Source organism: Rhinolophus sinicus, chromosome 4 (genome assembly GCF_057876585.1).
Source record: "Rhinolophus sinicus isolate RSI-liver-muscle chromosome 4, RSI-T2T, whole genome shotgun sequence".
In the NCBI taxonomy this organism is placed as follows: Eukaryota; Metazoa; Chordata; class Mammalia; order Chiroptera; family Rhinolophidae; genus Rhinolophus; species Rhinolophus sinicus.
Window position 1 is genome coordinate 101,246,536 of NC_142504.1, and position 27,964 is coordinate 101,274,499.

Here is a 27,964-nt window from a genome sequence, read left to right on the forward strand (position 1 = left end):
GTCAACTTTTCTATTAAAAAGTTAGAAATAAAGAAAGGGGGAGAGAGATAGAGAAGGGGGGAAGACGGAGAAAGAAAAGAAAAGCAGAGAAAAGAAAAAAGAAAGGAAGGAAGAAAGAAAGAGAAAGGAAGGGTAAGCAAAGGCAGCACGTTGGCTTGAGGTGTTTCCCGATTGTCACTCAGTCTGTGTGTGTCAGAGATCAATATCACTGTAATGACTCTTTGCCCTTTATTTACATACTATCCTCTTGCTCCTTAGGAGGATTCGCTGTACTGCCCGTGGGATGACAATGAGGGGTCCCACAATCAGGCCAACATTTTCCCCAAACGGGAAAAAGCTTGAATCTTAGTCCATGCGAATCACAACTGCTTGTAATCAATTTAGAAAAAAATGGTTGTGTAATTTTGTGCATTCACTTCCATAAGCATCGTATTTAAAAATTCTGCTTTTGGAGTTTTTAATATAAAAATATGACATTAGAAAAAGAAATTAACTTTTGCTGGTCTGATTTTAAAGCTATTGTCAAATGTTTTCTAGAAACCACCCTTGCACTTTCCTCCCATTTTTATTTTAAAATAGGGTACACATACCTCGCAGCGTATGAAACATGTACAGTTTAAAGAATAAAAATAAAATGACCATTTGTGTACCTTTCACCCAATTTTTGAAATATAACATTACAAACTGTTGTCATTTGCTATGATTAAATCATGTTCATTAATTCACTGGAAAAAATTGTCATGTTTTATTAGCTGAATAACTCTATCAAGACGGGGGTGGGAGATGAGGGTAAGCGGGTTCAAATATATGGTGATGGAAGGAGAACTGACTCTGGGTGATGAACACACAATGGGATTTATAGATGATGTGATACAGAATTGTACACCTGAAATCTATGTAATTTTACTAACAATTGTCACCGCAATAAATTAAAAAAATAAATTAAAAAAAAAAAAAAAAAGATCTGAATAGTTAGCTCCCATATGGTAAGGACACTAGAGTTTAAAATAACTCTTTATTCTAAAAATAATGTATGTTCTTATAAAACATTTACAAAATATAGAAAAATCCAAATATCAAAGTAAAAACTGCCCATAATGCAATCACACAAAGATAACCTTGACAATTGTATCACTATCCTCCCTATTTTAAAACATAAATACACTTTCCTGATGCTACTCTTTAAAAAATCAAAGGAGAAAAATAAGGCAAAAGTTTCGAAGGAGAAAAATAAGGCAGATGTCAAGTTTGATAATGTCTCTGTAAATAGCCATTATTACCTTGGTAGTGCAAAAACAGAAACCAAAAACCAAACTAAAACAACAAACAAACAACAAAGGTTAGTTGGTAATTTAAATTGGTGGGATTTTTGTTTGTTTGTTGTTTTCATTTTCACGTATATATTTCAGTTATCTATTGCTGCATAATAAACCACTCCAAAATTTAGTGACTTAATATAATTTATTATCTCTTTTAATTCTGGAATTTATACTAGCAGTTTCTCAGCTGGTTACAATTTGATTCACTTGTACGCAATTGGCAGAGATAGAAGGTTCAGGATGACTTCACTTATCTATCAGTTGGTGCTGGTTTTTGGCTGGAGGACCAGATGGCTAGACTAACTCACATGGTAGTCTCAGAAAGAGACATGTCAGAAACTGTAAGGCCTGTTGAGGCCTTTTTTCCAGAACACATACTGTATAACTCCTACCACAGTCCATTGGTCAAAGCAAGATCCAGGTCCAGGCCAGATTTACATCCTAGAGAACTAGACCGTCACTTCTGAATTGGAGGACTCAAATAATTTGTGATCATATTTTATCCATCGCGATGTTGTGAAACTTATGAACTATTTCCTATTAAAGAACATTTCTATGTCTCCTTCACTCCAGTTCAGAGACATGAGAATATGCCTTGAGGTCAGAATCTCAAATCCCTTCTGGCTGGATAAAGGAGCAGATCTGATAGATAGGAACGGGTTGATTCGTTAATCCCTTAGGATGAGAAAACAGGACAAACCTAATAGATGAATTCCATTAGAAGGCTCCAGCCCCCTTCCCCAAACAGGCAGGGGAAAGTATAAAAGTAGCAGCCTTTTGCCTTAGTCAGTGAGCACCCCCATTCGGGACCCCCTACCACTTGGGAGCTTCAACCTCTTCTCCTGCCTCTAATAAATTATCCTCTGTAAAAACAAAACAAAACAAAACAAAAAAGCAAACAAACAAACAAAAGAACATTTCTATAAGAAAATTTGGGAACTTCCATAATATTGTAATTTATTAAATTAGAAAATTACAAAGGAATATGTCTGGAGAAATGAAACCAAATTTCTCTTCCAAAAGGTGACATTTCCATACATATGATTAGGGTCACAAACTTCAGTGCCTATTTAGCCACAAGATAATAGATTAACTGGAATGGGCCAGGTCAAGAATGAAGTAATCTGGAATATTTTTGCTCTGTCTGAAAAAAGTAGTAGCAGATAAGCCCAGTGCTACCTAAACTACTAATATTTTAAAATAGACAAAATCCCAGCAAGTCATTTTGTGTATCTCAGTAAACTGATTCTAAAGTTTACATTGAAAGACAAGAAACCCAGAATAGTGGGCACAATACTGAAGAAGGAAGTCAGAGGATACGCACTGCATGACGTCAAGACTTATTATAGAGTTATGATAGTCAAGACAGTATTATGTTGGCAAAATAGTAGGGAAATAGATCAGTGAAACAAAGTAGAGTTTCCAGAAATAGACCCACACAAATATAGTCAACCGGTCTTTGACAGAGAAACAAAACCAAGTCAATGGAGAAAGGATAACCTTTTTAACAAGTGATGCTGGAACAGTCGAATATCCATATGCAAAAAAAAAAAAAAAAATCCATTCCTCGATTGCTTTGAGTTTTGGTGATTATGAACAAATCTGCTATAAATGTCCATGTGCAGATTTTTGCCTGGGCATAACTTTTCAACTCAATTTTGGTAAATATCTTGAAGTGTAATTGCTAGATTGTATGGTAAAACTATGTTTACCTTTGTAAGATACTCCCAAACTGTCTTCCAAAGTGGCTGTACCATTTTGCATTCCCACCAGCAATGAATGAGAGTTCCTTTTGCTCCTCGTTCTTATAATCATTTTGTATGCCCATAGTTTTGGATTTCAGCCATTTTAATAGGTGTCTAGAGGTATCCTATAATTGTTTTAACTTGCGATTCCCCAGTGACATATGAGGTTGGGCACATTTCATATGCGTAGTTTCTACCGGTATATCTTCGGTGAGCTGTTGGTTCAGATCTTTTGCCCATTTTGTATTGATTTGTTTGTTTTTGCATCATTGAGTTCCAACTGTTTGTTGTATATTTTGGATACATGTCCTTTATCAGATGTGTATTTTGCAAGTATTTTCTCAGTTTGTGGCTTATTTTTTCATTCTCTAACATTGTCTTTTGCAAAGACGAAATTACTAATTTTCACAAAGTCCAACTTACCGATTTTTCCTTTCATGAATTGGTTTATAGGCAACGTACCTAAAAATTCATTTTCAAACCTAAGATAACCTAGGTTTCTCATATGTTATCTTCCAGAAGTCTTTACAGTTTTGTTTCATATTTAGGTCTGTGATCCATTTTGAGTTATTTTTTGCAAAAATATAAGGTCTGCATTTAGATTTTTTTTTTTTTTTTTGCATATGGATATTCGACTGTTCCAGCATCACTTGTTAAAAAGGTTATACTTTCTCCATTGACTTGGTTTTGTTTCTCTGTCAAAGACCGGTTGACTATATTTGTGTGGGTCTATTTCTGGAAACTCTACTTTGTTTCACTGATCTATTTCCCTACTATTTTGCCAACATAATACTGTCTTGACTATCATAACTCTATAATAAGTCTTGATGTCATGCAGTGCGTATCCTCTGACTTTCTTCTTCAGTATTGTGCCCACTATTCTGGGCTTTTTGTCTTTCAATGTAAACTTTAGAATCAGTTTACTGAGATACACAAAATGACTTGCTGGGATTTTGTCTATTTTAAAATATTAGTAGTTTAGGTAGCACTGGGCTTATCTGCTATTACTTTTTTCAGACAGAGCTATCAAATCACAAAAATACATGGAGGAACCCTAAGTGCATATTGCTAAGTGAAAGAAATCAATCTGAAAAGTCTAAATACTGTATAATTTCAACTATATCATATTCTGGAAAAGGCACAAGTATAGAAATAGTAATTGCCTGGGGTTTGAGGTAGGGGTGAAGGGGGATGGATAGCGGAAGCTTGGGATTTTTAGGATGTTGAAACTATTCTATGTGATACTATAATGTTGGATGCATGACATGCATTTGTTAAAATCTACAGAATGTACAACACAAACAGTGAACCTTAATGTACACTATGGACTTTAGTTAATATTAATACCTATATCAGTTCATTAATTGTAACAAATGTACCACACTAATGTAGGGTGTTAATTGTAAGGAAACTGAATATCTAGGGATGGGGAGCTAGTATATCGGAACTCTATATTATTTGTTTAATTTTTTTACAAATAAAAATAAAAATAGAAAATAACAAATTAAAACAACCATTTTGTGTTGCATGATTTTGTTTTCTGATAAAAGAAAGTATAAAGGTGAAATGTTGGTTCTTCCATGGATAAATAAGTAGTTTTGTACATAGGTCCCAGGTAAAATTTCCCTAGAATAGCAAATTACATAGGTCCTACTTGATGTTTTCTATGGGTAGTATTATAGTACAGTATACTATAGTATGTTGTGTGGTATACTGTAATATATAGTATATAGTATTTTACAGTATATGTAGCTGAGACATTTCTACTGAGGAACAGGGTGGAAGAAAGATTTCAAATGGATGGGTCTCCATTATAACGGTAGCTATTTGTGATAGAAATTTAGTTTCAAATTTTGGGAATCTGTTTATTTCAGGAAATTTATTTTTAAGTAATACTATTTTTCAAACCATTTTCATTTGATTTGAAAGGTCACTTTTCAAAAAGGAAAGTGACACATACCACCAGCAATTTTTTAAAGTTTTGAGATATTTTTTTACAATATTGGTTTAATAAGGATTAACACATTTAAAAAATTCTTTCAATATTTTCATTGTGAAGAATATTTATTTTTGTTGCTGTAACAACCAGAAACTGTGAATTTCCCCTTGTTCACCCCAATATTACTTCAGATGACAATTGCTATCTCAACTATTAACTAGAGAATTGGTGTTCTTTTATTTATCTGTAATCAACCTGTATGGAGTTGGGTCAGGCCAAGGATGAATAACAATGTTATTTTGTGTCCCATATCTCCTCCCACCTCACTTTTTCCTTTATCACCCATAGTCCACACTATGACCCACAATGGTTAAATCTAATCACCCTTGGCAATTCTGCATCCATCCCCATCTTAGTTTTTAAGATTTCATTGCCTCATTTTCTTTGCTTCAATATTGTTTTGAGTTTGTAAAATAACCAATTGAATGCTAATTCCATTTAATGTGTTAAGTTGAAAATAGCCTAAATTAAACCTTCATAGAGGGATGTGGCTTTTAATGGGGACCTGGAAATAAAGCATCTTAAACAAATGAACTTTAAGTGATAGAAATTTAGTCAGCAGGTCAGGTCAGAGGATGTTACTACAGCTGGGAGGATTTCCTCCAAGCCCACCTAACTATAAGGCTTCTATTGGTATGTCCCAAGCATGAAGAGTTCAATTTATATGGTAAACACAAGAGAAGCTCTAACTCCCACAAAGCTTTCTCTTGACAGTGTTAAGCCCTGTGCTTATGATTTTGTGATTTTTTTCCCCCTTATTCCACCTGATATAATCTTAGCAAGGGTGAATCAAATGAGTTCTAAGATGAATGGAATGAGTCCTTAGGTTGAATAGACACTGTTTCAGTTGCCTGCTAGTAAAGACGAGTAAGTTGTATATACAGAACTAGGAAATGCACTGGGTGAAGTAGAAGGATGCAGGAGCTCTTCATTTACCCAGAGTCTCAGCTGTAAGGACAAACTCAGTCTTTGTAAAGTTATTAAAAATTAAAAATAAGCAGAAGGCTTAGAAACAGCCAAAATTATTGTTATAAAAAAACAAACTTTGGGTAACTTATTTTTTGAAGACAGAAGATATTTTCTCAGTACCTTCTTTATTCTATACCTCTATATTTGTATGCTATTTAACCAAATTCTAAAATGTTTATCTTATTTCCCAATCCACAGAAGCAATAAACAAAGCAGAAGGAAATGGAATAGATATTAGTAGAAGGCAAACTGAATATATCAAAAAGTTTAGTATAATAACATTTAGAAAAGTTACTGATAATATTGTCTTGTTCTCAATGATGATAAATCAACAAGGCTTGTAGCCCAAGTGACGGACTTCTTTTTCCTTCTGCCTTATCCCACGATGTCATCAATAGCTAAGAAAGTTCTATCACAATCCTAGAAACTAGGGATGGAAAAACTCTTTTAGGAGATTATTTCCTAAGTTTCATTGGCATTTTCCATGTTTTCTGTCCGTCTTCATCACAGTGTCTTTTTAGGAAAAAAAAAAAAATGGTTCGTGCTCCATCATTTATCTTTGCAATGTTTTTCATAAAAGATGTGATGCTGTGATTTCTCCCCACAGATCCAGGGCTGCATAGGCAGCTGTATTTTCTGCAAAGACCATCCAATGTAGTAGCCATTGAAGGGAAAGATGCCGTCCTGGAGTGCTGTGTTTCTGGCTATCCTCCCCCGAGTTTTACCTGGCTACGAGGAGAGGAAGTCGTCCAACTCAGGTATTATGAATTGAGGACTTTTGTGAAATATATGTTATTGTTTATCTCTTTCTAATTTGATATACTCGTAAGTATCTAGAAATGCTAGGTTTTTTCGTAATAATTGAATATTTCCCCGCATTCCTTGACATTATACAGTATATGAAAGACATTTACCCACTGGATTAAAGGAATGGGGAACAAAGTCAAAATCCATGATGTCAATTAGGGAAGGAAATTTAGAAAGCCAGGATTGCCATTGAGATGGTCCTGCCCAACTAGTCTTCAGCAAAGATATTGGGAAGATTTCATCCTAAGGATGTGATAAAGAGTGTGAAATAGTTTTTAAGAAACCAAAATTTCCTGAATTCAAATGTATTCAAATATATAAGATTCAAATATATAACATCTGTGCATTTTTTAAAACTCCAATTATATATCTCACCATCTGTGTTCTAACAAATATTTCAGGTAAGGCACGTGGTGAAATTGGCTGGCTTTGAATTACTGGACATTAATATTAAGGCATGGTTAGAAAGTAAACTCTTAACAGAATGGAACACTTAATCTAAAATATTTTAATTAAATGGATTTCACTTAAGAAATTAATTTCATTGATTTTGAGTTCTGGCGTACTACTTTTTAGCACACTTATTTTCTATGATGAAATGTATTCATGGACAATAAGTTATTCTTTAAATTGCATCTGCCTCAAATACTTATTTATATAACAACAACATATGGTAAGGTATGATATCACAATACTTCCTTTTTTTTTTTAAGTTGAAGTTGAACTAATTTATTAAATGATGAAAAATTAAAATACAATTCCAGTTCAAATAGGACATCACAAATTAACAAATGTTCCACAAGCCTGTAAATTTATGCCCTCATAAAATTAACAAAATTAATGTTTCATCTGGTAAAATCTACTGATGCTAGTTGTGAGTCCATTAGCTATAAGTTCAAAATTATGACAAGAGGATTCTCCTAATACTTAAAACTGCCTCACCTAACCATTTATTTAGAGCCTTGTGCAGTTATGGTTAATGGACTTGAGAAATAGATACTCAATTGAGTTTTGGGAGTGAGTTAGTGTATGTGAGGTGAGGACCCCAAGACGTGGTTATATCACAAATACTTCTGAGAATGTTAAAGCAAGTGTGAAATCTGTTTGCATCTTTAGTGTGTCAAGATGTGTTCTCTGAATATACCCAGCTATTCTTGGTGAAGTATGACACGTGGCTTTGTACAAAGATTACTAAATTGAGTGGCATGACATGGCGTTGACTTCTACTGTGAGGCACCACTTCTATGGACCTTGGAGTTTTCAAACCCAGAGTAGAAAACTGGCCTAGACGAACTGTAATTTTTTTTCTCAGCACTAACATCAGTTCCAAGTATAATCTACTTCATTTATTCGATCACTGCACACAGACTTCCAATGGGAATAGTTTACCTTGAATAAGTCTTTCCAATTTTATAATTTTAACTTCCGTGAAGTTCATTTCAACCTCTGAGTACCTTGCCATATATACGTATTTGTTAATCTACTCTCAGTGTCTATGCCTTATGTCTTACAGGTCCAGAAAGTATTCTTTATTGGGTGGAAGCAACTTGCTTATATCCAATGTGACAGATGATGACAGCGGAACTTACACCTGTGTTGTCACATACAAAAATGAGAATATTAGTGCCTCTGCAGAGCTCACAGTCTTGGGTAAGTGAATGGCTTGAGATGAGTTTACATTGTACTCTTCAAAGTATATCACTGTGACACTTTAAATGCTTATTACCAAATTGCTTCCTGTGTTTTTTTAGTAGGAAATTGTAAAGTCTAAATACTCCACACATATCTTTTCTCTACTTTGATTAATTGCATAGAGATTGAATGAAGTGTTTGAATACTTGCTCATTGATTAAAACCCAGATCACCACTCTTTAATCTAATTATTCCAGTGATACAACTGAAACCTACCAAAAATTATTATTTAAAAAAAATGTGTTAAATAACAAATGAGAGGTCCCAAAACATATTATCTGGGGAAAATAAATGAAGAAAGAAATGAGTGTGATAAATTACATTAAAACTATGCACCTGAATGGAAAAGTCAGCTGTCATTTGAGATGACAGGGTTTCTGACAGTAAACTCAGATGTGTTGGTAAAATTGTTTTGTTAATATGGAAATACTGTAGATGTTATGTTGAAAGTGAAACATTAAAATCAAATACATCTAAAGAACTTGCACGGCAAGAATCCAATGTAAAGGAATTTAAGGGGCATGAATAGGTTCACATTATTCAGAAAAGCGGGATCATTGTGTGTCACTGCAAATTAATCATTCTTACGTGTGGTAGGTATTCAAACAAACACAGACTTTATCATCTACTCCAGAGTTCTTCTAGCCACTTTCATTTGAATTATGTCGTTTGGAGAAAGCACCTTAACATTTGAATTCCAGTTGCTTTGTACTGTAACAACAAAAAAAAAAATTGTCTACCAGTCTTTGGATTTTTCCCTATAGAATAAATCTTTATATCTTTTAAAGAGTCCAGGAAAAATCATAGACTCTTTAAAAGTTACACAATAGAAATGAAATGGTTTGGTACACTGATTACATCTGCTAGACTATGTCATAATATTATTTTGCTATCCATTTTGCTTTAGAAACTGCTTTCATCTGCAGACATGGTAATAATGTTTATGATGGGTAAGGCAGCGAAGTTGTTTGTTCTTTGATCAAACCATAAATGTTAAACTAAGAATAGGAAAAGGACTTTAATTCTTTGGTTTCAGAGGTAGCGTTATTCTAAGTAAAATATCATCTGTCTTTAAAATGGCAACAATTTCATTTACTCTTATTTTATATGCTATTTTTATTTTTTTTATTTTTTTGTCGAAAAAAAAATTGACATTTGTAACATCAAAGTACAGTAACACAGAATGGCTACCATAGAAGTTATCTTGAAATGTATATTACTGGTCATAAAGCAAATGCAGTTACGGAATGAGCTAGAATTTATAGTGATAATAGGTAAACCTCTAACTGCAAATACATGAGGTCAAATTTTATATCAAATGAGTGCACAATATTTAGATATATAACACTTCATTGATATCTAAGACAAATGTATATGAATTCTGATTTCTAAGACTACACTTATTAGCCAAGAAATATATGCACAGACATACATATTTGCACACATATTGATATTCATGGCATCTTCCTCTCTGTTATGGTGTACATGTGTATGTTCTCCATTGTTTATTATTGAGAATCATTTTGTTTCCAAGTTTTATTTAAAAAAACACTGAGCTGATCATATATGTATATATATATATACGTATATATGAATATATATGTGAATTTACATATGTGTGTCATTTATTTGCATTTATTTGCACATATTCTAAGGAAAAGTTTTGCAAAATGGTTTAATCCTACCAGCAGTGCAAGATTTTGCCCCTCGTCAAAAGAGTACATTTTTCCCAGCCTCTAATATTTACTTATCTAAAATTTTATAAAATGGTGTCTCTTTATTCTAATTTTCATCCTCAATTAACTCACATTTCTTTTTTATGATTTTACTGGACATTAGCATTTTACATTTTGTTAGTTGGTTATCAATCATTTTTTTAACCTTTATACATTTATTGAAATATTCATCTTTATTTTGTTGATTTGTAGTAACTCTTTACATAGAAGGAATAGTAACTATGCTGTGTATGCTGCATGTGTGTATTTTGTTGTTGGTGTTTATTTTATTTTTAGATTTATAAAGTCCTTCTTTATGGCTGTTGGCTTTGTTGTTTTTACACTTACGTTTTTGTTCTAAATGAACCACTGTATTTCCAAAACTTGAATATAATTAATTACACGTTGAATCTATAAATTAGAAGCATTATTAATTTTTAAAAAAATATATGGAACTGTGCTTATAACATGGGTCTTTTTTAAGGGGGCGGGGGTGAATCCTCTTGGTAACTGGGTTTACATTTTAAAGGTTTCCTACAGACCTAGAATGATGTCTAATTATTGCAGAAGGCATGATTTAATTCTGGAGGTGGTTATAATACTGTTAACTATTAACTATCCAGGCTTTAATATGAATGTTGATATGGTAAAATTTCTGACAGAGTCTGTGCGTATTCTGATAAAAGGTTAAGCTCATCTTGCAGGACTGAATTTAAATGGAAATAGAATTTATTACTTTTTTTTTTTAAGTGGATGGTAAGGAGAAAACTTCATTGTCAAATTTATTCAAATTTAGTTTTAATCATTTTTAAGAATTTAAGCATAATTTAAATTCTTTATAAGATAAAATTCCATAAGAAATGTAAGCTTGTGCTTATAAACTTTAATTATATATTTGATCAGACTCTTTCAACTTGTGGTCCTTTCTTGCACTTAGACTGGCTTTGAATGTGAACTTGAAAAAACTAACAGACTTTGCAACTAGGGTATCATTTTATATACAAGATAAAGAGAAATGCTCTGACAAGTTTCAGGGCTAATATACATTAAATGTAATTTAAAGCATTTATATTATAGAATGAAAATTGAAAGTTCCAGAATAATTAAACCTCTTGGAGAAATCTATATTAGAAAGGACAACCTTATCTAAGACAAATAACATATAAATACATTTATGAAGGTATTCTTAATAACCATTTATGTTAATGTTTCTGACCTATTAGAATAGCCATCAATATAGTACCGGAGGACATATTTTAAGTACATGTACTGCACTAGGTTCTGGGAAGGCTACAAAAGGTTTGAAATCTGGCTTCAATGGGATTTCAGTATAATTACAAATTTATACAATCAATTGCTCTAATGACTTCTGAATAAGATTTTTTTTCATATTGCATGTAACATGAAATCTGTAAAGATATGAAGAGTTGATAGTCTCTACTCTCATAAAAGACAAAGCCTAAAGCAGTGGTGGCAGGAGAGGTCGTGGGGAGGGGGACGCAGAGTGAGTCTCTCTGAACACTGTTACCAGCTTCCATTTTGTTTAAATTACTAGTGCCATGATTTTCTTTAAAATTCTTCCTTTGAAAAATGACCTCAAAAGAGGTATTCTGTCCATTCTTATTTTCAAAATGTCCCTCTTCCTGACTCAGGAATTATAATCACCATTTCTGAAAATATTTGCATTTTTTCCTTTATCTACCCATCTTCACCCTCATGCACACCCCCGTACGTGCAGCAAGACAACCTTTAATAACATTCAGGAGATTTGCCTCTCCTTAGGTCTAGATCTATTCATTGTCTGAATCAGTGCATAAATGCATACTGTAAAAAAAGTTTGCTCTTTAACCAATAAAGTCTCTGACCTTGGACAAGCTCTGTGCAGTGTTCATACACACACAAAGAGAGAGGTGGAAAGTTTACCCTTCAGTAGAAGCCATTAGGTCTAACATACATGAGAAAATGAAAACATTTTTGAGCTTTCCAGAAAGGATTGTAGAATTCTTTTTAAAGTGGTTTGCAGGAATATAAACAATATACTATTAAAAGTTTACCTTTGTGTGTGGGTTTGTTCAGTTATTTGCCTTATTAACTTTCTAGAGAAATGTTGGCTAGACTTGGCACAAACTGACTTTGCAGGACACAAATAAGTCTGCTAGGTCAGTCCTTTGCACATCATTGAAAGCTGGAAACCAGATGTAAGAGTGCTTCATATCTTCCACGACATAAGTAGCACATATCACTTCACACAGTGCTTGAGTTTATACTTCTCCCAAGTAAACATTTCTGGAACGAAGTCCTTTGAGGCAGGTGTTACCCCTGCCTGAGATTCTCCTTAAGAAACAGGGATCCCTGTGTCATGTATGTATTCAGAAGGGCTCTCTCTATTGACCCAAGCATGTACACCTTACTCAGATATCTTCTTTAATCTGACGTTAGTAGATTCAGAATATTAAATTATATTTTAATATATATTACATATAAATATATATGTCTACCTGTGTGTATATACGTAAGCACATATATGTGTACGTGCATGTATACAATATATGCACAATGCACACCTATTCTCTATTTCTAAGAAAAATTCTCTTCAGAATCCATGCCCATATTCTTTCAAATGCATGTGGCTATCTCAACCATTAAATAATGTACTGTTCCTGCACATGGTTAGAGAATAGGTCAAGCTGTTCAGAAAGGTTTAGAAAAATGATCTTGAAAGAGAGTTCAGAAGAAAGCAGTTTAAGATACATGGGGGAAATTAAATATTCCTGTTAAAAAAACCATTATTTTGTGATATAGTGGGATGGAAAAGTCCACCTTAGTAGCTCACTTTCTTTCAAAAATGCTTTTGAATAATAAAAAAGATGGCTGAGTATATAGGGAACTAACCAATTACAGTTTCTAGCCCCAGATATACAACTGAACCACAGAATTGATTGCAAAGCAGCAACCGACAGTTGAGTGCCTCTTGTGTGCTCTGCCAAGGACTCTGGGCATAGAAAGGCGCGTATGACAGAGATCCGCGCCTCAAGGACTTGTTAGGTCAACAGACAAGAAGGTGGCAATTACTAAGAACCCAGAGGACAGTTGGGAAAAAGGGAGGTGACGGGCCCTGAATAAAAAGTTCAGCTAACATGAGAGAATTGGAGTTGGGGTGTTGGACAGAGGTGCAAGGGGAGAGAGGTCTGGGCGGGGGGGCAGTAACTGGGCAAAGGAAGCAAGTGATGGGCAAGGGGAAATGATAGATGTGACAGAAGATTGTGGGCACAAAAGCGATCTGCTGGTGGACTGGAAAAGTGGTATAGATCCTAAATATTTTGGTAAAGTGGTTAGATTTTTATCTTAAAGGCAAAGGAAAGACATGGATAGATTTTTGAATTGTGGCTCACTTGCTGTTTCATCTTGGCCAGTTATTTAACTCTATAATCCTCAATTTTTTTTTAATTGGTAAAGAATGATATTGACTTCCTCAGAGGAACCAGTGACTGCTGGGGGTGTGAGAATTGGGAGAGGGAGATTTCAGAATAGCAAGGCGTAGCTTTGTGTGCTCTGGGAAATAAAGGAATACGTATAAGATATTCTTCCAGCCCTCATGAGAAGCATAAAGTATAGTTGCAAAGATTAAACAAAAACAAACAAAATAACACAAAACACCACAAATGTTAAAACATCCCATGGACTCTCTCCACACCTAATTTTCCTCATCTATACATGTACATAGCAATAACAGTTCCCTACAAAATTGGCATGAATCGTGGGGGACTCATACAATGATGTCCTAATGATACACAGACATTTCTTTGGCAAGTAATCTTTAGAAACATATACAAAAAAGTAGATTTGTTGTGCAAGGATGATATCAAAATATGTGAGACAGTGTATATTTTTCTCTATACCTCTACAGGCTGCTATTCATGCTTTATTCCCAAATATATTAGGAGAAACTTAAAAACAGATGCCACGTCTCGTGGATCTTGGCCACTTAAACCCTCGGTTTGTTTTCTTGCTCACCTGAGCTTTACACATAAGAACTGCAATTCTATGTGCATCATGCATACGAGTAAGTCACCTAACTTTCTATCCAAATATTGTATAAACTCTCCATTGATACTCATGATTTTTTTCATAGACTATGGTTATGGACTGAATTGTTTTCCCCCAAATTCATATGTTGTAGCCTTAATCCCCAGTATGACTGTATTTGGAGATAGGACCTTTAAGAATGCAGTTACGGTTAAATGAGGTCATGAGAGTGGGGCTCTATACCAATAGAAATGGTGCCTTTATAAGAAGAGACATCAGAGCACTGTGTCTCTCACTGAGAAACCAGGACATGTGAGGACAGAGAGAAAAGGCACAGTCTGCAAGCCAAGAAGTGTCTCACCAGAAACCAACCCTGCTTGATCTTAGACTTCCTGTCTCCAGAACTTTGAAAAATACATTTATGTTGACTAAGCCGCCCAGCCACCAAGGTATTTAGTTATGGCAGACTAATATAATCACAGAAATAGTAGTTGTTCTATGCATTATATTGTTTAAAAGATTCTTGATCAACTTTGCAGAGACATGAGCTACAATGGAAAAGTAAATTGGCAATATTTATTACATATTATTAATACTGACAATCCTAAATTCCCCGGAGTGTGAAAAAAAGTCCTTCTTATAATAGCAATGAATCAAAACACATTTATCTGTTTATATACTAGGTTATGTGTAGTTCCAAGTGTCTTATAAATTTAATATTCTCCTATCTTAGTTTTTCTTCAATATCATCATCACATCTTTATTTAATAACTTCTGAGTAAAAGGTACTACTTTCTTTTTAGATCCTATTATTTTAAATGATCAGTTCCCATTTTATTAGTAAGTATACCATTAGCTATGAGGAAATTGTGTTTTTTCTTTTCTAAATCAATTCTTAGATAAATCCAATTTACTACAAGCGCGTAAGTGTTCATAGCCGATCAACTCTCAGATGTGTCTGATAATGGAAGGAAACATGATAATTAAACATTGACATGGCTTTGTATCCTTTTTTTCTGCATATGTTTTAGTTTTATAAATTTTAAACTAAAAAATATGTGATATTAGTTGCTAATTTCTGAGCATGTGTAATTGTCCAAGTAGGAAATTGACCCATCCGTTTGTTTGGAGAGTAAGAGGTACATGCACTCCCCTGTCCCCCCACACCCATTAAGGTGTTAATTACCTCGTTTGTAAACTTGCTGATGGCTCTCTTGTTGGTTTTTAGGCTCAGGTACATAGCTATAAATGGAAAAGTGTTATCATAAAATATATTAATTAAGGTGCTATTTATCCTTCTATTACAATGTGTAACTCTTTGAGTGGAGTTCTCCTGAATTTACAACATCACTGCCTAAGTGTGGTCCTTACATTGCATGTCTATCTGTAATTGGCCTTTATTAGCAGTGACCTCACTCACCCATCACATTTAATGATTATCGTCATAAAAACAGTGCCTTAGATAAGTTTTGATAATGATTATCCTTCACAAAATAATTGCCAAATGGATCATGTTGAAATTAGCTAAGAGTTTTTCCATGTAGGGATTTGATCCCAAATGTCAGATACAAGTGCGTAACACAAGGCAGAATTGAATTTTTAAATATTCAAAATCATCTATGACCTGCTTCTTCCAATTATTGTGTTGATTTCTTATTTAACTTTCCTCACCTGGGATCATAGCTGTCATAAGAATGCAAAAGTTCCATCCAAAATGATGTTTAGAAGATTCTGTTGAGTGCATGTATGTATTAAAAGAAGAGAAATAGTAAGTTCAGACTGTTAGTAATAAATGATTTAGTATTACAATGGCAATTATATTTGGCCATGGGAATACTAGTTGGATTAGTGGCAGGATTTACTTATTTATTACACAGATATTTATTTGAAGGCCTACTATGTGGACTGCCACTCTTTTCCCTCTTTCATTGGAGAAAACAATTTGAACAGTGTTTTGCATTTATCCTTGAGATGGTTATGAATCTTTCTCTCTCTCTCTTTTTTTTTTCTTTCTTGGATAGATAAGAAAGGAATTTGAGGCACCAGAGGGAAAAGAAAAAGACAATCTAAGGCTATGATTTTAATTAGCTCCAACAATCTCAGCAAGGTGAATTGACCATCTGTGGTTTAGAAGAATTACTGATGGTGGTGGAAAGCTGCCCAAAAGGGCATTGCATGCCAAAGTTGACCTAAAGTACCAGAAGTACACATTATCCCAGGAGTTTGATACAGCGATAAGACTCAAACTAAATTAAACAGATGTATTTTAATTAAAGTTAGCTAGAGTTAGTGTCATTGTACTTGCCAGTTTTCAAATACTAGGGAGGCAAAGCATGCCATTTCTTTAGATATATGTTCTAAGGATTTTTTCCTGATTTATTTTTTAATATATGAAGGCATCATCATTTCACTAATTTTACAAAGTAAGGTATGGACTCATCTTTAGTATAATCTGGTAGAGTTGAACAGGAAAGCATCAGTATAACTGATATTCATACACCTGAACTTGATACCGTATTCCCAAGGTTCCTGCCACCACTTGGTGGCAGTGTACCGAAGGGCAAAAAGCACAAAGTTGAAAACATAAGTCTTACAATGATGGGCTCTATTAAAGTGTTTGGAGTTTCTACCTGTACATTGATTGATTCATTTATTCACTCCTTCCACAAATATGTAATGAAAATGCAATAATTTTCTTGCCTAATTCTTTGGCAAAAAAAACCAAAACCAAAAACAAACAAACAAAAGAAAAACAGTTTTATCAAGATATCATTCACTGTAATCCACATGCGTAGAATTTTGTATTTAAAGTGTACAGTTTTATGGTTTTCAGTATAATCACACACAACCGTATCTCACCACAGTCAATTTTTGAACACCTTGTCACCTCAGAAAGTACCCCATACCCTTTAGCTCTCACTTCATATTCTCCTGTTCTCCCTCCTTCCCCTGCCTTACCCACAATCCTAAGCAACTACCAATCTACTATCTATCTTTGTAGATTTCCCTAGTCCGGACATGTCATGTGAGTGTGATCATAGAAATTGTTGTGTTTGACTTACTTCTTTAACTTAGCATGTTTTCAAGGTTCATCCTTGTTGCAGTATGTATCAGTCTTTGTTTCTTTTTATGGCCAAATAATATTGCATTGTGTAAATATGCCTTTCATTAATCCATTCATTAGTTAGTGGGCATTAGGATTGTCTCCACCTGTTGCCTATTATGAATAATTCTATATAAATATTTGCGTACAAGTTTTTGTGTGGAGCTATGTTTTCAGTTCTTTTATATACTTAGGAGTAGAATTGGTCAGTCATATGGTAACTCTATGAGGAACTACCAGACTGTTTTCTAAAGCAACTATACCATTTTTCATGGCCACGAGCAATGTGTGAGCATTTCTGTTTCTCTATATCCTCACCAACATTGTTATTGGGTAACTTTTTTACCTCTAGGCAGCCTAGTGGGTGAGAGGTGGTGTCTCATTGTGGATTTGGTTTACATTTATTTCCCTGACAACCAATGATATTGCGTTTCTTGCTATGGGTTTCTTGGCCATTTGTACATCTTTTTTGAAGAAATGTCTATTCAGACCCTTTGCCCATTTTAATTGGATTATTTGTCTTTTCATTGCTGTTTAATGTCTTTTATGAATGTCTGTGTGTGGGGTGAGTTATACCACTTTCGTAGCAACAGGCTAAACAGAATGCCACACAGAGAAACTGCTGAGGGCGACTTGAAGTCATTGGCTACCTGCGTGAAAATATTTCTGTTCACAAAGACTGTTTATTCGTCTGCTTTGTTCTCTACGGTGACATTGTGTCATGTAGGCACACTGCTTTTGATGATTAGATCTGACATTATCTGCACCCAGGTGGTACCCCTCTCCCTTTCCCGAGCTTCCATAATTTCTTGTTAATTCCACTGTTAACACTTAACACATCGATTAGACAGTTTCCATAGAAATTCATACAGTGAGTTGTAATCACATATAAATCAAATTGTTTTCTCAAGGGGAAGGATTGTATCTTAGTCATCGTCATGTCCTCAGTATCTTGTGTACTAATCGGCATGAATTGAGCATTTAAGAAATATGTAAGAAATGCAGATTTTTCTCTCTCAGATTGAGTTTGGATTTTCATCCTGACTGTTGAAGTTTTGTATATGAAAAAAAAAAAAAAAAATCACGTCTCATTTATTTAGTCCTTCTGTGAGAGAGAAAACAAATATCTTTGTACACAATGCTCAATCTCCAAACTTTCTCATTTTATCCACATTCTTGTTATTCAGAAAAGCTGTTCATAGGCATGAAGTTTTAACTGAACTATAATTAAGACATGACATAATGTTCTAAGTTTTAATAGAAACATTTGGTAGATATTCCTTGTGAAACAGATTTTGGGTCCAAGTTTGGTATGAACAAATGGGCAAAACTGAAGATGAAATGACTACACAATCAAGTGAGACATCTTGTAAAGATGAAGGCTAAACCTTATTGCACATCAATATTTCCCAAATTGTATTTTTGTTATTAGGTATTCCTAACAAAAATGGAAATAAAAAAGACTAAACAAAACAAAAATCCTCTGTATTACTACCTCAGTTTGGGAAATGTTGGATCAAAGTTAAATTAAACAGGTATATACTACAGGACTTCTCAGAGTCTCTAACAGACTAATGTTTGGGAAATGTTGTGTGCAATTAGCAAAGGCTGTAGGGTTAAAATTTATATTTTTTCTATGTTTGGAGACTGAAAGAATGCCTCAGGTGGTGAGTCTCCTATTTCCAGCAGTATAGCTACCGCGTTTCCCCAAAAATAAGACCTAGCCGGACAATCAGCTCTAATGTGTCTTTTGGAGCAAAAATTGTATTATATGAGACCCGGTCTTACATTATAGTAAAATAAGACTGGGTCTTATATTAAGTTTTGCTCCAAAAGATGCATTAGAGCTGATTGTCCAGCTAGGTCTTATTTTCGGGGAAACACAGTACACCAATTTGGCTTATATGTAGTTGTAATGTGCTGCATGCATTTTTATGGAAACTGCCTACCCAATTAAAATGGGATCTTTACCATACTTAATGGGTGTAGTCAATTTTTTATTCTTGCAGTTCAGACCCATTACACATTCTGTAAGAAGCAACGTGATGCCATTTTAATCACAGCCCAGTGCTTCCCTCCTGCTAAGAAAAATAAATGTGATATTTATGAGTTTGCATCCACGGCTTCTTTAGAAGACCAGCAAAGAAAATAATTAGCTTGTGATTAAATTATATAATTCAATTTTCCCTTGATATGTTCTTACTGATATTCAAAAAGTAGTTAGTGAATCCAACTGCCGAATGCTCAGTAATAACACTTTATCACCAATTTATAGTGCATGGAAAGAAAAGAAATTTCAAATGAGCGGGGGGGTTGTGGTGTGTGTGAGTGTGTGTGTGTGAGATTCTTAAAGGATGGTTAGCCAGGTAGAAGTGAGGATTGTGCAAATACTGTTGTGTTTCTCCATTGGAATGCTAATTTAGCTTGCAAAACATCTCAGGAAGTATGACAACAGAGGTCATTATGTCGGTATTTACAGGAAGGTAGAGAGCAGGGATATTTTCCTTGTTTGATTTTTAAAACAACAATAAAAAAACAATAAGTGAAATTCTGGCCTCAGAAGAAGATATAGGTGAGTTTTTCTCCTCACCACCTCCTCACTCTCGGCCATGTAAACAGAGTAGCAAGTTAGTTCTAATTTTTCACTTCCACTGTAAACTGGCTGGTTTTCTTCATTTTGGATGAACGGTGTACAGACACTTCATGCTTATCAGTATGTCCCCTAAAATCAGGAGCATTTGTATGACAGTGGTCTTTCATTCTATCCACATATCCTACTTCCACTGTCTGGCTTCTCTCGCGACTCCCCCAGCCTACTCCAATTTCTACTTGAGTGTATTACTGGGCAAGTGACCGTGAACACGTCACTTAATCTCTAAGCATTGTCTGTGTAATGGGCCAATGACACCTAACCTGCAGAGCTGTTACGGAGATCGACCTAAGAAACAATACATTTTCAGTGCAGCAACAGGACCGTGCCCAGAATAAAGAAGACACTCAGTAAGTGACGTTGCTATCACTGCTGTTATTAGCAATCTCCTCGAGCGCTCATATTCAGAATAGCAAGTCTCATTCAGATCTTATGTCGTAAGTCGGACAGCTCTATCCGCTGACATTTTAGGAAAACTCAAGGAGAAAGAAGCTGTGACAAAGAAGCATACTTGAGGTGGCTCTGAGAATAGTAGAACTTAAGCGTGGCAGTATAATTCATCACAACGTATAGGATCATTGAGCCAAAGTTTTAGAAGAGGGGATTGAAGCGATATTAGTGCGAGAAGACAAATAAGTTTTGCAGGTTTGGATGGGCTGTATAGTCTAGGGATTGGGGTGGGAACCATTGTCGGGTACATATGAAGCATTAAATAAATATTAGCTATTATTATTTAAAAACCAATTTGAGCTAAAAATATTGCAGGCTTTCTTGAGGGAGCTTAGAGAGTGTGCTACCACTATTTATACTTTAGCAAAGACTGTGAGAAATGTTAACGTTGCAAGTGATTAAGAAAATCACCCAGAAAATAATATTCACAATTAAGCTAGCTTTGGATAGGAAGGAATATTTATCATTCATATGTATAATACATATGAAAACTGTCAAAGTGAGTAAATAGAATTCAATTTAATGAATATGGCCTCAGTGTTGCAATATATTAAACCTAGTCATCAGATGTGTGCCTCTTTTTCTTATACCTTACATTAAATCCATAATAGTTCCACCTTGAGAACATATTTTATATCTGCCTTCTTTCCTCCAGCTTGACGCCCTCACCCCGAATCGAACTACTCTCACCTGTTACCTGGGCCAGACCTCTAATCTCCTATCTGTCTTTCTCTTCTAGTCTTACCTTACGCAACCCATTCCCACCCAGCATGATCTTGTTAACACATTATTCAGAACACATCATGTCCCTTCTTAGAAATTAAAATCCTCGAGGTCCTTCCTTTTTTTTTGTTTTAGACTAAACTGAAAACTCCTTACCACCTCCTACCAACCACTGTAGGCTTTAGCTTGCATTTACATTTCTAACTGCATCACGTTCTTCCCTCTCTATTAGGCTCCATTGTTACTGTCCTCCTGCCTTTTCCTTCAACAAACAATTTACAATCTCAAAATATTTGTTTGCGCAGTTCCGCATGTCTGGAATTCTCTCGCCCCAGCTCATACTGCAGACACCACCTTCTTACAGGGTTTGCCCTTGTCCATTATCACTAAGTCAGCCTCTTCCAGTTACTATGTTCCACCAGCCTATTATTATTTCCTTTGTGGTACTTATTCCAGTTTTTTAGTCTCTATGTACTCATTCACTGTTTGTCTCCACCAGAGCAGCATTCGTATCTGTTTTGTTCACTATTATGTCTCCAGAAACCAATCAGTCAATCAATCAACCAGTCTATTCAATGAATGATATATGGCATTATCTGCATTGATATTCTCATAATACACATTTATTGGGCACCCAATATGTTCCAGGTATTGTGCAAAGTGCTGTGCTTTCTCATTTAATAATCTCAGAAATCTATAAGGGAGGTACTATTGTTATCTCCACTTTAAGATAAGGAAATGGAGACAGGTTGTCATTTACATCGTCATCATCGTCACCATCAGCTTCACTTCAGGAAGCAGAATTAGAATTGGTATTGTTTGCCTTTCTCCAACAGTGGTCAGAGGAAGGAACAAGGGGCCCTTAGATGTAGAAAAGCCAATCAAGACAACCGAAATGAGCTGGTCAGAAAGATACACCATCAAGGCGTGCTTCCAGCAAGCGAAAAACAGATGGGAATCATGGAAGTTGTGTAATTCTCCAAGTGTGGTCTCCAGGCCAGTAGTATTGGCATGCGTTGTGAGCTGGTTAGAAATGCTAATTTGTTGGCCTTGCCCTGAGCTACTGGATCAGAGCTCTAGGGTTGGGGCCAAGAAACTCTATTTTAATAAGCCTTCAAAGCGATTTTTTTAACCACTGCCTTAGGAAAAGGAAGCCCAATCTGGCAGTTATCAAAGGAAAGAGGATTAACAAGAGTAAGGTGAGGAATTCATATTTAAAAACCAAAACAAAGGTGGGGTTAGCAAGCCATGCCCAAAGAAGTGGACCTGTTACTAAAATTGGAGTGTAGGGAGGGGCTTGGTCTTAAGGAAGAACAGGCCAGGTAGAGAACAGGGTCGGCAGTCAGAATAGGACTAGAAAGCATCCTGGTGGACTAGATCTCACCTGTAGCACTTGCTCAAGTTCTTGAAACCCCCCTCTGGTACACAGAATTGCTATCAGCACATGAGGTTAGACTAAGCCAAAAGTAGTGTAAAAAAGTAATCCGCCATGACTCCGGTTATATCAACTGGAAGAATGTGGGTCTGGGGAGGAAGATGGGCTGTTATGACTGCACGAGGCATATCTGTAAGTTTGCAGATGATTCTGACACTGTTCCAGCTGGTGAGGTGGATGGGCCCTGCAAGAATATTTTGCAAAGGTATGTGAACAGGTGAAATAATAGTGGATACATTTTAGCTGTGGAAAGTATAAGGTAATGTATCTGGGGAAATATAATGCAAACGATGCTAATAGAATGAATTTTCTCTCTGCTATTCCTCGTGTCTAGAAGAGAAAAGAGAACTGAATTTATGTCAGCTATTCCTTGAAGACAGTCCAGTGTAGAGTGGCAGTTCAAAGGGTCAACCAAATGCCAGATAAAATTGAAAAAACAGTATTCTATAATTTTGTTAAATCTTTGACCAGAACTAATAATGTTTTTGTACAGAGAGGAGAGTTCATAGTTCTAGTCAGTGCATTCCATTAAGGCTGTAAAACAGTTAGGGAAGCCTGAGAGGTTAACGGGAATGATCAAAGGAATGAAATCTTAAGACCAGATGATAAATTTTCAGTTCTGAACAATTATGGGTGAAAAGGGACACGATCAAATTCACATCCATGAAGGATATTAGGAAATGGAGCTCCTAATATCCTACCATGCTCAACAAATTCCAGAATACTCTACCAAGGAGAACTCTCTTGAAGCTTGAAGGTAATGTTACAACAACAACAAAAAAGAAAGTGTCGGACTTCTTTATACCTGGTCATTTTTTTTTTTTTTTAAATGTTGTTCCCCACAGGAGAGTTCACACACTACAAAGATAATAAGGAACACAAATAACTTATTTATTTATGGGAAATGAGATTCAAAATGGTTTATAAAAGGGAAGCTCTAGACCATTCTGGACATTCCTCAATGTTGGAAAAAAGACTTATTTGGGGGAAATATGCAAAATTATGCATACTCATGAAAAAAAAGTCCAGGAATTGATGACCGATGCAGTGTTACAGTTTTGCACAAACACATACTTACATACTCGTACATGCACACATGTGCAAATAGATGTATGAATTTATATTTGCTTTCTTTATAAATGTTTTGTCATTGTAAAAGATATATGCATGCATTAATTACACGTATATTTGAAAATACAGACTAGCAGATCAAAAAAAATCACATATAAATTTATTATCCAAAGATAACTATTACAATTTTACTGTACTATTTTCTATATATATTTGTAATTTTCATTTTTATGATTTTTGAAAGTACTGCCACTAGGATTTTGCCACTAACCATGTAGACTGTTGATTTAAGATAGACATTTTTAAAATTATAATAACATGATAATACTAATATTCTGTGAAATTCAGTTTACCAGTATGTAGGATTTTTGCTGTATAATCAAGAGGAGTTTAGACCATGGATATTTTGCTTTCTATTTAAATCTGGTTTTAGTATTCAAGGTTATTACACACATGAAATTAAGTAGTTTCTAATTCTACATTATTTCTATAGATATCCCATTTCATTTGTAATGTCTTTTGTTTTATATTTAATATTATTCTGTTTAGTATGCGATGATTGTCTTAGGTGTGTCTTTTAATAGCATTTAGGTGACGCATGTATTTGTTCATATCTACCCAATTTGAAATACTATCCCTTTTCCAAGGAGAGTTTTACTTCTTCATATTTATTGTCACACACGATTGAAATTATTGTCATAAGATACTTGAAACAGAGTCTGAGTTTGAATAATGGTACTGTTATCTAGCTATATTATAAAGTTTTATGAAGCTTTAAATTAGGTAGTGGATTTAAAGTACTTAAATCCACTTCCTGGCACAGAATAAGCAGTCAAACTATTATTATTGTTGTTGTTATTTTGTCTTATTTTAAACCTCTGGATTTTGTTTTAATACCATTTTGGTGTTTTCTTGTTTATTATCTCCTCTACGGTTAGATTTCTTTTTTTGGCTTTAATTTTTGTAATAACTCTAAAGATAGAAACAACAGGAGATGAAGCGTCTATCCCTGCCCTCATCCCTCCCCACCAGTTGCCACCCACTGCTGCTATTAGAGTAGTGTCTGAAGTGGAATGTCAATGCACTGCATTGTCTACTCACTGCTTCATCTGGGGTGGCTGTCTCTTTGATCTGGCCCAAATTCTCACACACAATCTATTGAATGGTTCCTGCTGAGTTCAACCTGTTCCCAGCCACTTCCTCCTGCCAGTGGAGTCCTTGGAACCTTCCAGAGCAGTGGCCTGTCTGTACCCACTGAGTCATTCAAATGCAGCCCTAAAGACAGAACATACAGCTTATCCATTTGTATCACTGACGTTCAGAGCTGCCTGAACAAATGCTTCTGGCTGGATTTATTTCAAAGCATTGACTGAAGCAGACAGAAAGCTTCCTGCCAGGCAGTTGTATTTACCACACAAATTTGTCAGCTTAACCAAACATTTCAGTGTGTTAGGAGCAGAAATTTGAGCTGATTGATCTAAAGAGCTCAAACCCTATGAAAAAGTGAAGATGCATCAGACTACATAGCAGTGTCTGCATGATTCCAAAATGATCACTAAATAAATGTTGTTTTTCATAGGAATGATGTTGTCGCCTCCCGCCATCCCCCACCCTACCCCTTTTCTGGGTTCCCAAAAGCCATCAGGAGCTTTCATGAGTGTTGGCATGTTTAGGCTAAAACACAATGGTGGTGTAAGCAGCAGTCTTGAGATTCCTGACTTGTTTAAATTACACCGTGAAACGTTATTATCAACCCTGAGCAAAATCACAGGATACAGTGATCCTTGGGTTCTTATTTCAGCTTTAACATCTCCTTCATCTTGTCTGGGTCTATGCTCAACTTTTCTTTCTGTACAATGGGAATGACTCACTTTCATCCTGTTACTGTCACACTATTTTCATAATTTAACATTAGTCTTGCAACAAAAATCTTCACAAATCAAATGCCATGGGACCTCCCACAGCTGTGGTGTAAACCTAGCAAATAGAGAAAACCCTGATCATTCTAGATGATACAATGATTTTTGATATGCTGGAAAAATACTACATCACTAATTTTTCTACTCAATATCTTTTGGAGATAAGATATTCACACTGGTTGTAATTATCATAACGATTACCAGCTTTATATAAATTTGTCATTTTACCATTTCCTACACTTGTAATTTAATTTAGTCTGACTCAGTAGTCTTTTGGGGAAAAATTAAATAAATTAAATAGTTTTCAGACTTTAAAATTACATTCTGGCAGTAAACATTTATTTTGCAAGTGGGTCTGGGGAACACTTTTAGAGAAGCATAGGGGCATATTTGAGGAAGGTCTAATGATTCCCTATGGATTTTGCAGTCTACAAAACAGACTAATAATCCAATTCTTTCCAAGGAAATATTGCTAAATTTTATACATCTGATCACTCAAGACACAATTTTTAAAGCTACATTATTTAAATTAATTTGATAACAATATAAACAGAACAAAAGAAGTTTATTTTCTCATCCCCTTATAAGTCTATGGCAGTCTATCCATTATGTACAAAGAAGTACTGTACAAATATTTTCATTTCAATTTCTCTAACCCACAATTGAAGAACAACTTAAGTTAAGCCCGTATGTTTTAACAACTACTTTTTAAATTGATACATTTTATATTTCAGAACAGTTTCAGCTTCACAGAAAATGTGAACAGAAAGTAACGGAGGGTTCCCCTATACCCCCTGTCCCCCACAAGCTCCCTGCACATGCACAGACTCCCCCACTATGAACATCCCCACCAGAATGCTACATTTGTTACAATCAGTGAACCAGCATTGACAGGTCATAATCACCCAAGGTCCATAGGTATATTCTTGGTGTTGTCCATTCCATTCTGTGGGTTTTGACAAATGTATAATGACTTCAGCATTGTACTATCACACAGAATAGTTTCACTGCCCTAAAGTTTCTTGGGCTCTGCTTATGCTTCCCTCCCTTTTCTCTAACTCTTGACAACCACTAATCTTTTTCCTGTCTCCATAGTTTGCCTTCTCCAGAATGTCATATAGTTGGAATCACACAGTGTGTCATCTTTTCATATTAGTTTCTTTCACTTAGTAGTGTGCATCTCAGTTTCCTCCATGTCTTTTCTTAGCTTGATAGCTCATTTCTTTTAAGTGCTGAATAACATTCCATTGCCTGCATGTACCACAGTTTATCCATTCACCTACTTATGGATATCTTGGTTGCTTCCAATTTTTTATAATTATGAATAGAGCTTCTATAAACACCCTTGTGCAGGTTTTTAGGAGGACATATTTCCAGTTTACTTGGGTAAAATACCAAAGAACATGATAGCTGGATCTCATGGCAATAGCATGTTTACCTTTGCAAGAAACTATCTTCCAAAGTGTCTGTGCCATTTTGCATTCCCATCAGCCAAGAATGAGAGAGTTTCTGTTTCGCATCCTCACTAGCATTTCGTGTTGTTAGTGTTTTGGATCTGGACCATTCAAATAGTTGTGTGGTGGTATCTCCTCTTTTTAATTTGCAATTCCTTAATGACATATGATGTTGAACATCTTTCATATGCTAACTTGCTATCTGTATATCTTCTTTAGTGAGATGTCTGTTTTAGTCTTTTCCCCAATTTTTAGTTGAGTTGTTAATTTTATATAATTGTTGAATTTCTAGGGTTCTTTGTGCATTTTGGATAACAATCTCTTAACATGTGTCTGTTGAACATATTTTCTTTCAATTTGTGACCTGTCTCCTCATCTTCTTTACACTGTCTTTAGTACAGCAGGAGTTTTTAATTTTAATGAAGTCCAGCTCATCAATTATTTCTTTCATGTACTGTACCTTTGGTGTTATATCCAAAAAGTCATTATGCTACCCAAGGTCACCTAGGATTTCTCCTCTGTTATTTTCTAGGAGTTTCATAGTTTTTCATTGTACATTTAGGTCTATGATCTTTTTGAATTAATTTTTTAAAGGGCATGAGATCTATGTCTCAATTTATTACTTTTTTTTCTACATGTGGATGTCTAGTTTCAGCGCTATTTTGCTCCATTGTATTGCCTTTGTTCCTTTGTCAAAGATCAATTGACTATATTTTTGTGGATCTCTTTTTGGACCCTCTGTTCTGTTCCTTTGATCTATTTGTCTATTCTTTCACCAATGCCACAGTATATTTATTGCTGTAGATTTATAGTAAGTCTTGAAGTATGACTTCTGACTTTGTTCTTCAGTATTGAGTTTGCTGATCTGTGTCTTTTTCTCTTGATAC

The 27,964-nt window shown here is 35.0% G+C and overlaps 1 protein-coding gene across 3 annotated transcripts in view; it reads left to right on the forward strand.

Annotated features, from left to right (window-relative positions):
- Window positions 1-27,964, forward strand: part of DCC (DCC netrin 1 receptor) — a 1,044,138-nt gene that overhangs the window by 509,379 nt on the left and 506,795 nt on the right. For all 3 annotated transcript variants that reach the window (XM_019721869.3, XM_074339961.2, XM_074339962.2), the window contains exons 4-5: window positions 6,640-6,790; window positions 8,353-8,489. In XM_019721869.3, coding sequence (XP_019577428.3) covers window positions 6,640-6,790; window positions 8,353-8,489 — 288 coding nt within the window. The remainder of the gene's footprint in view (window positions 1-6,639; window positions 6,791-8,352; window positions 8,490-27,964) is intronic.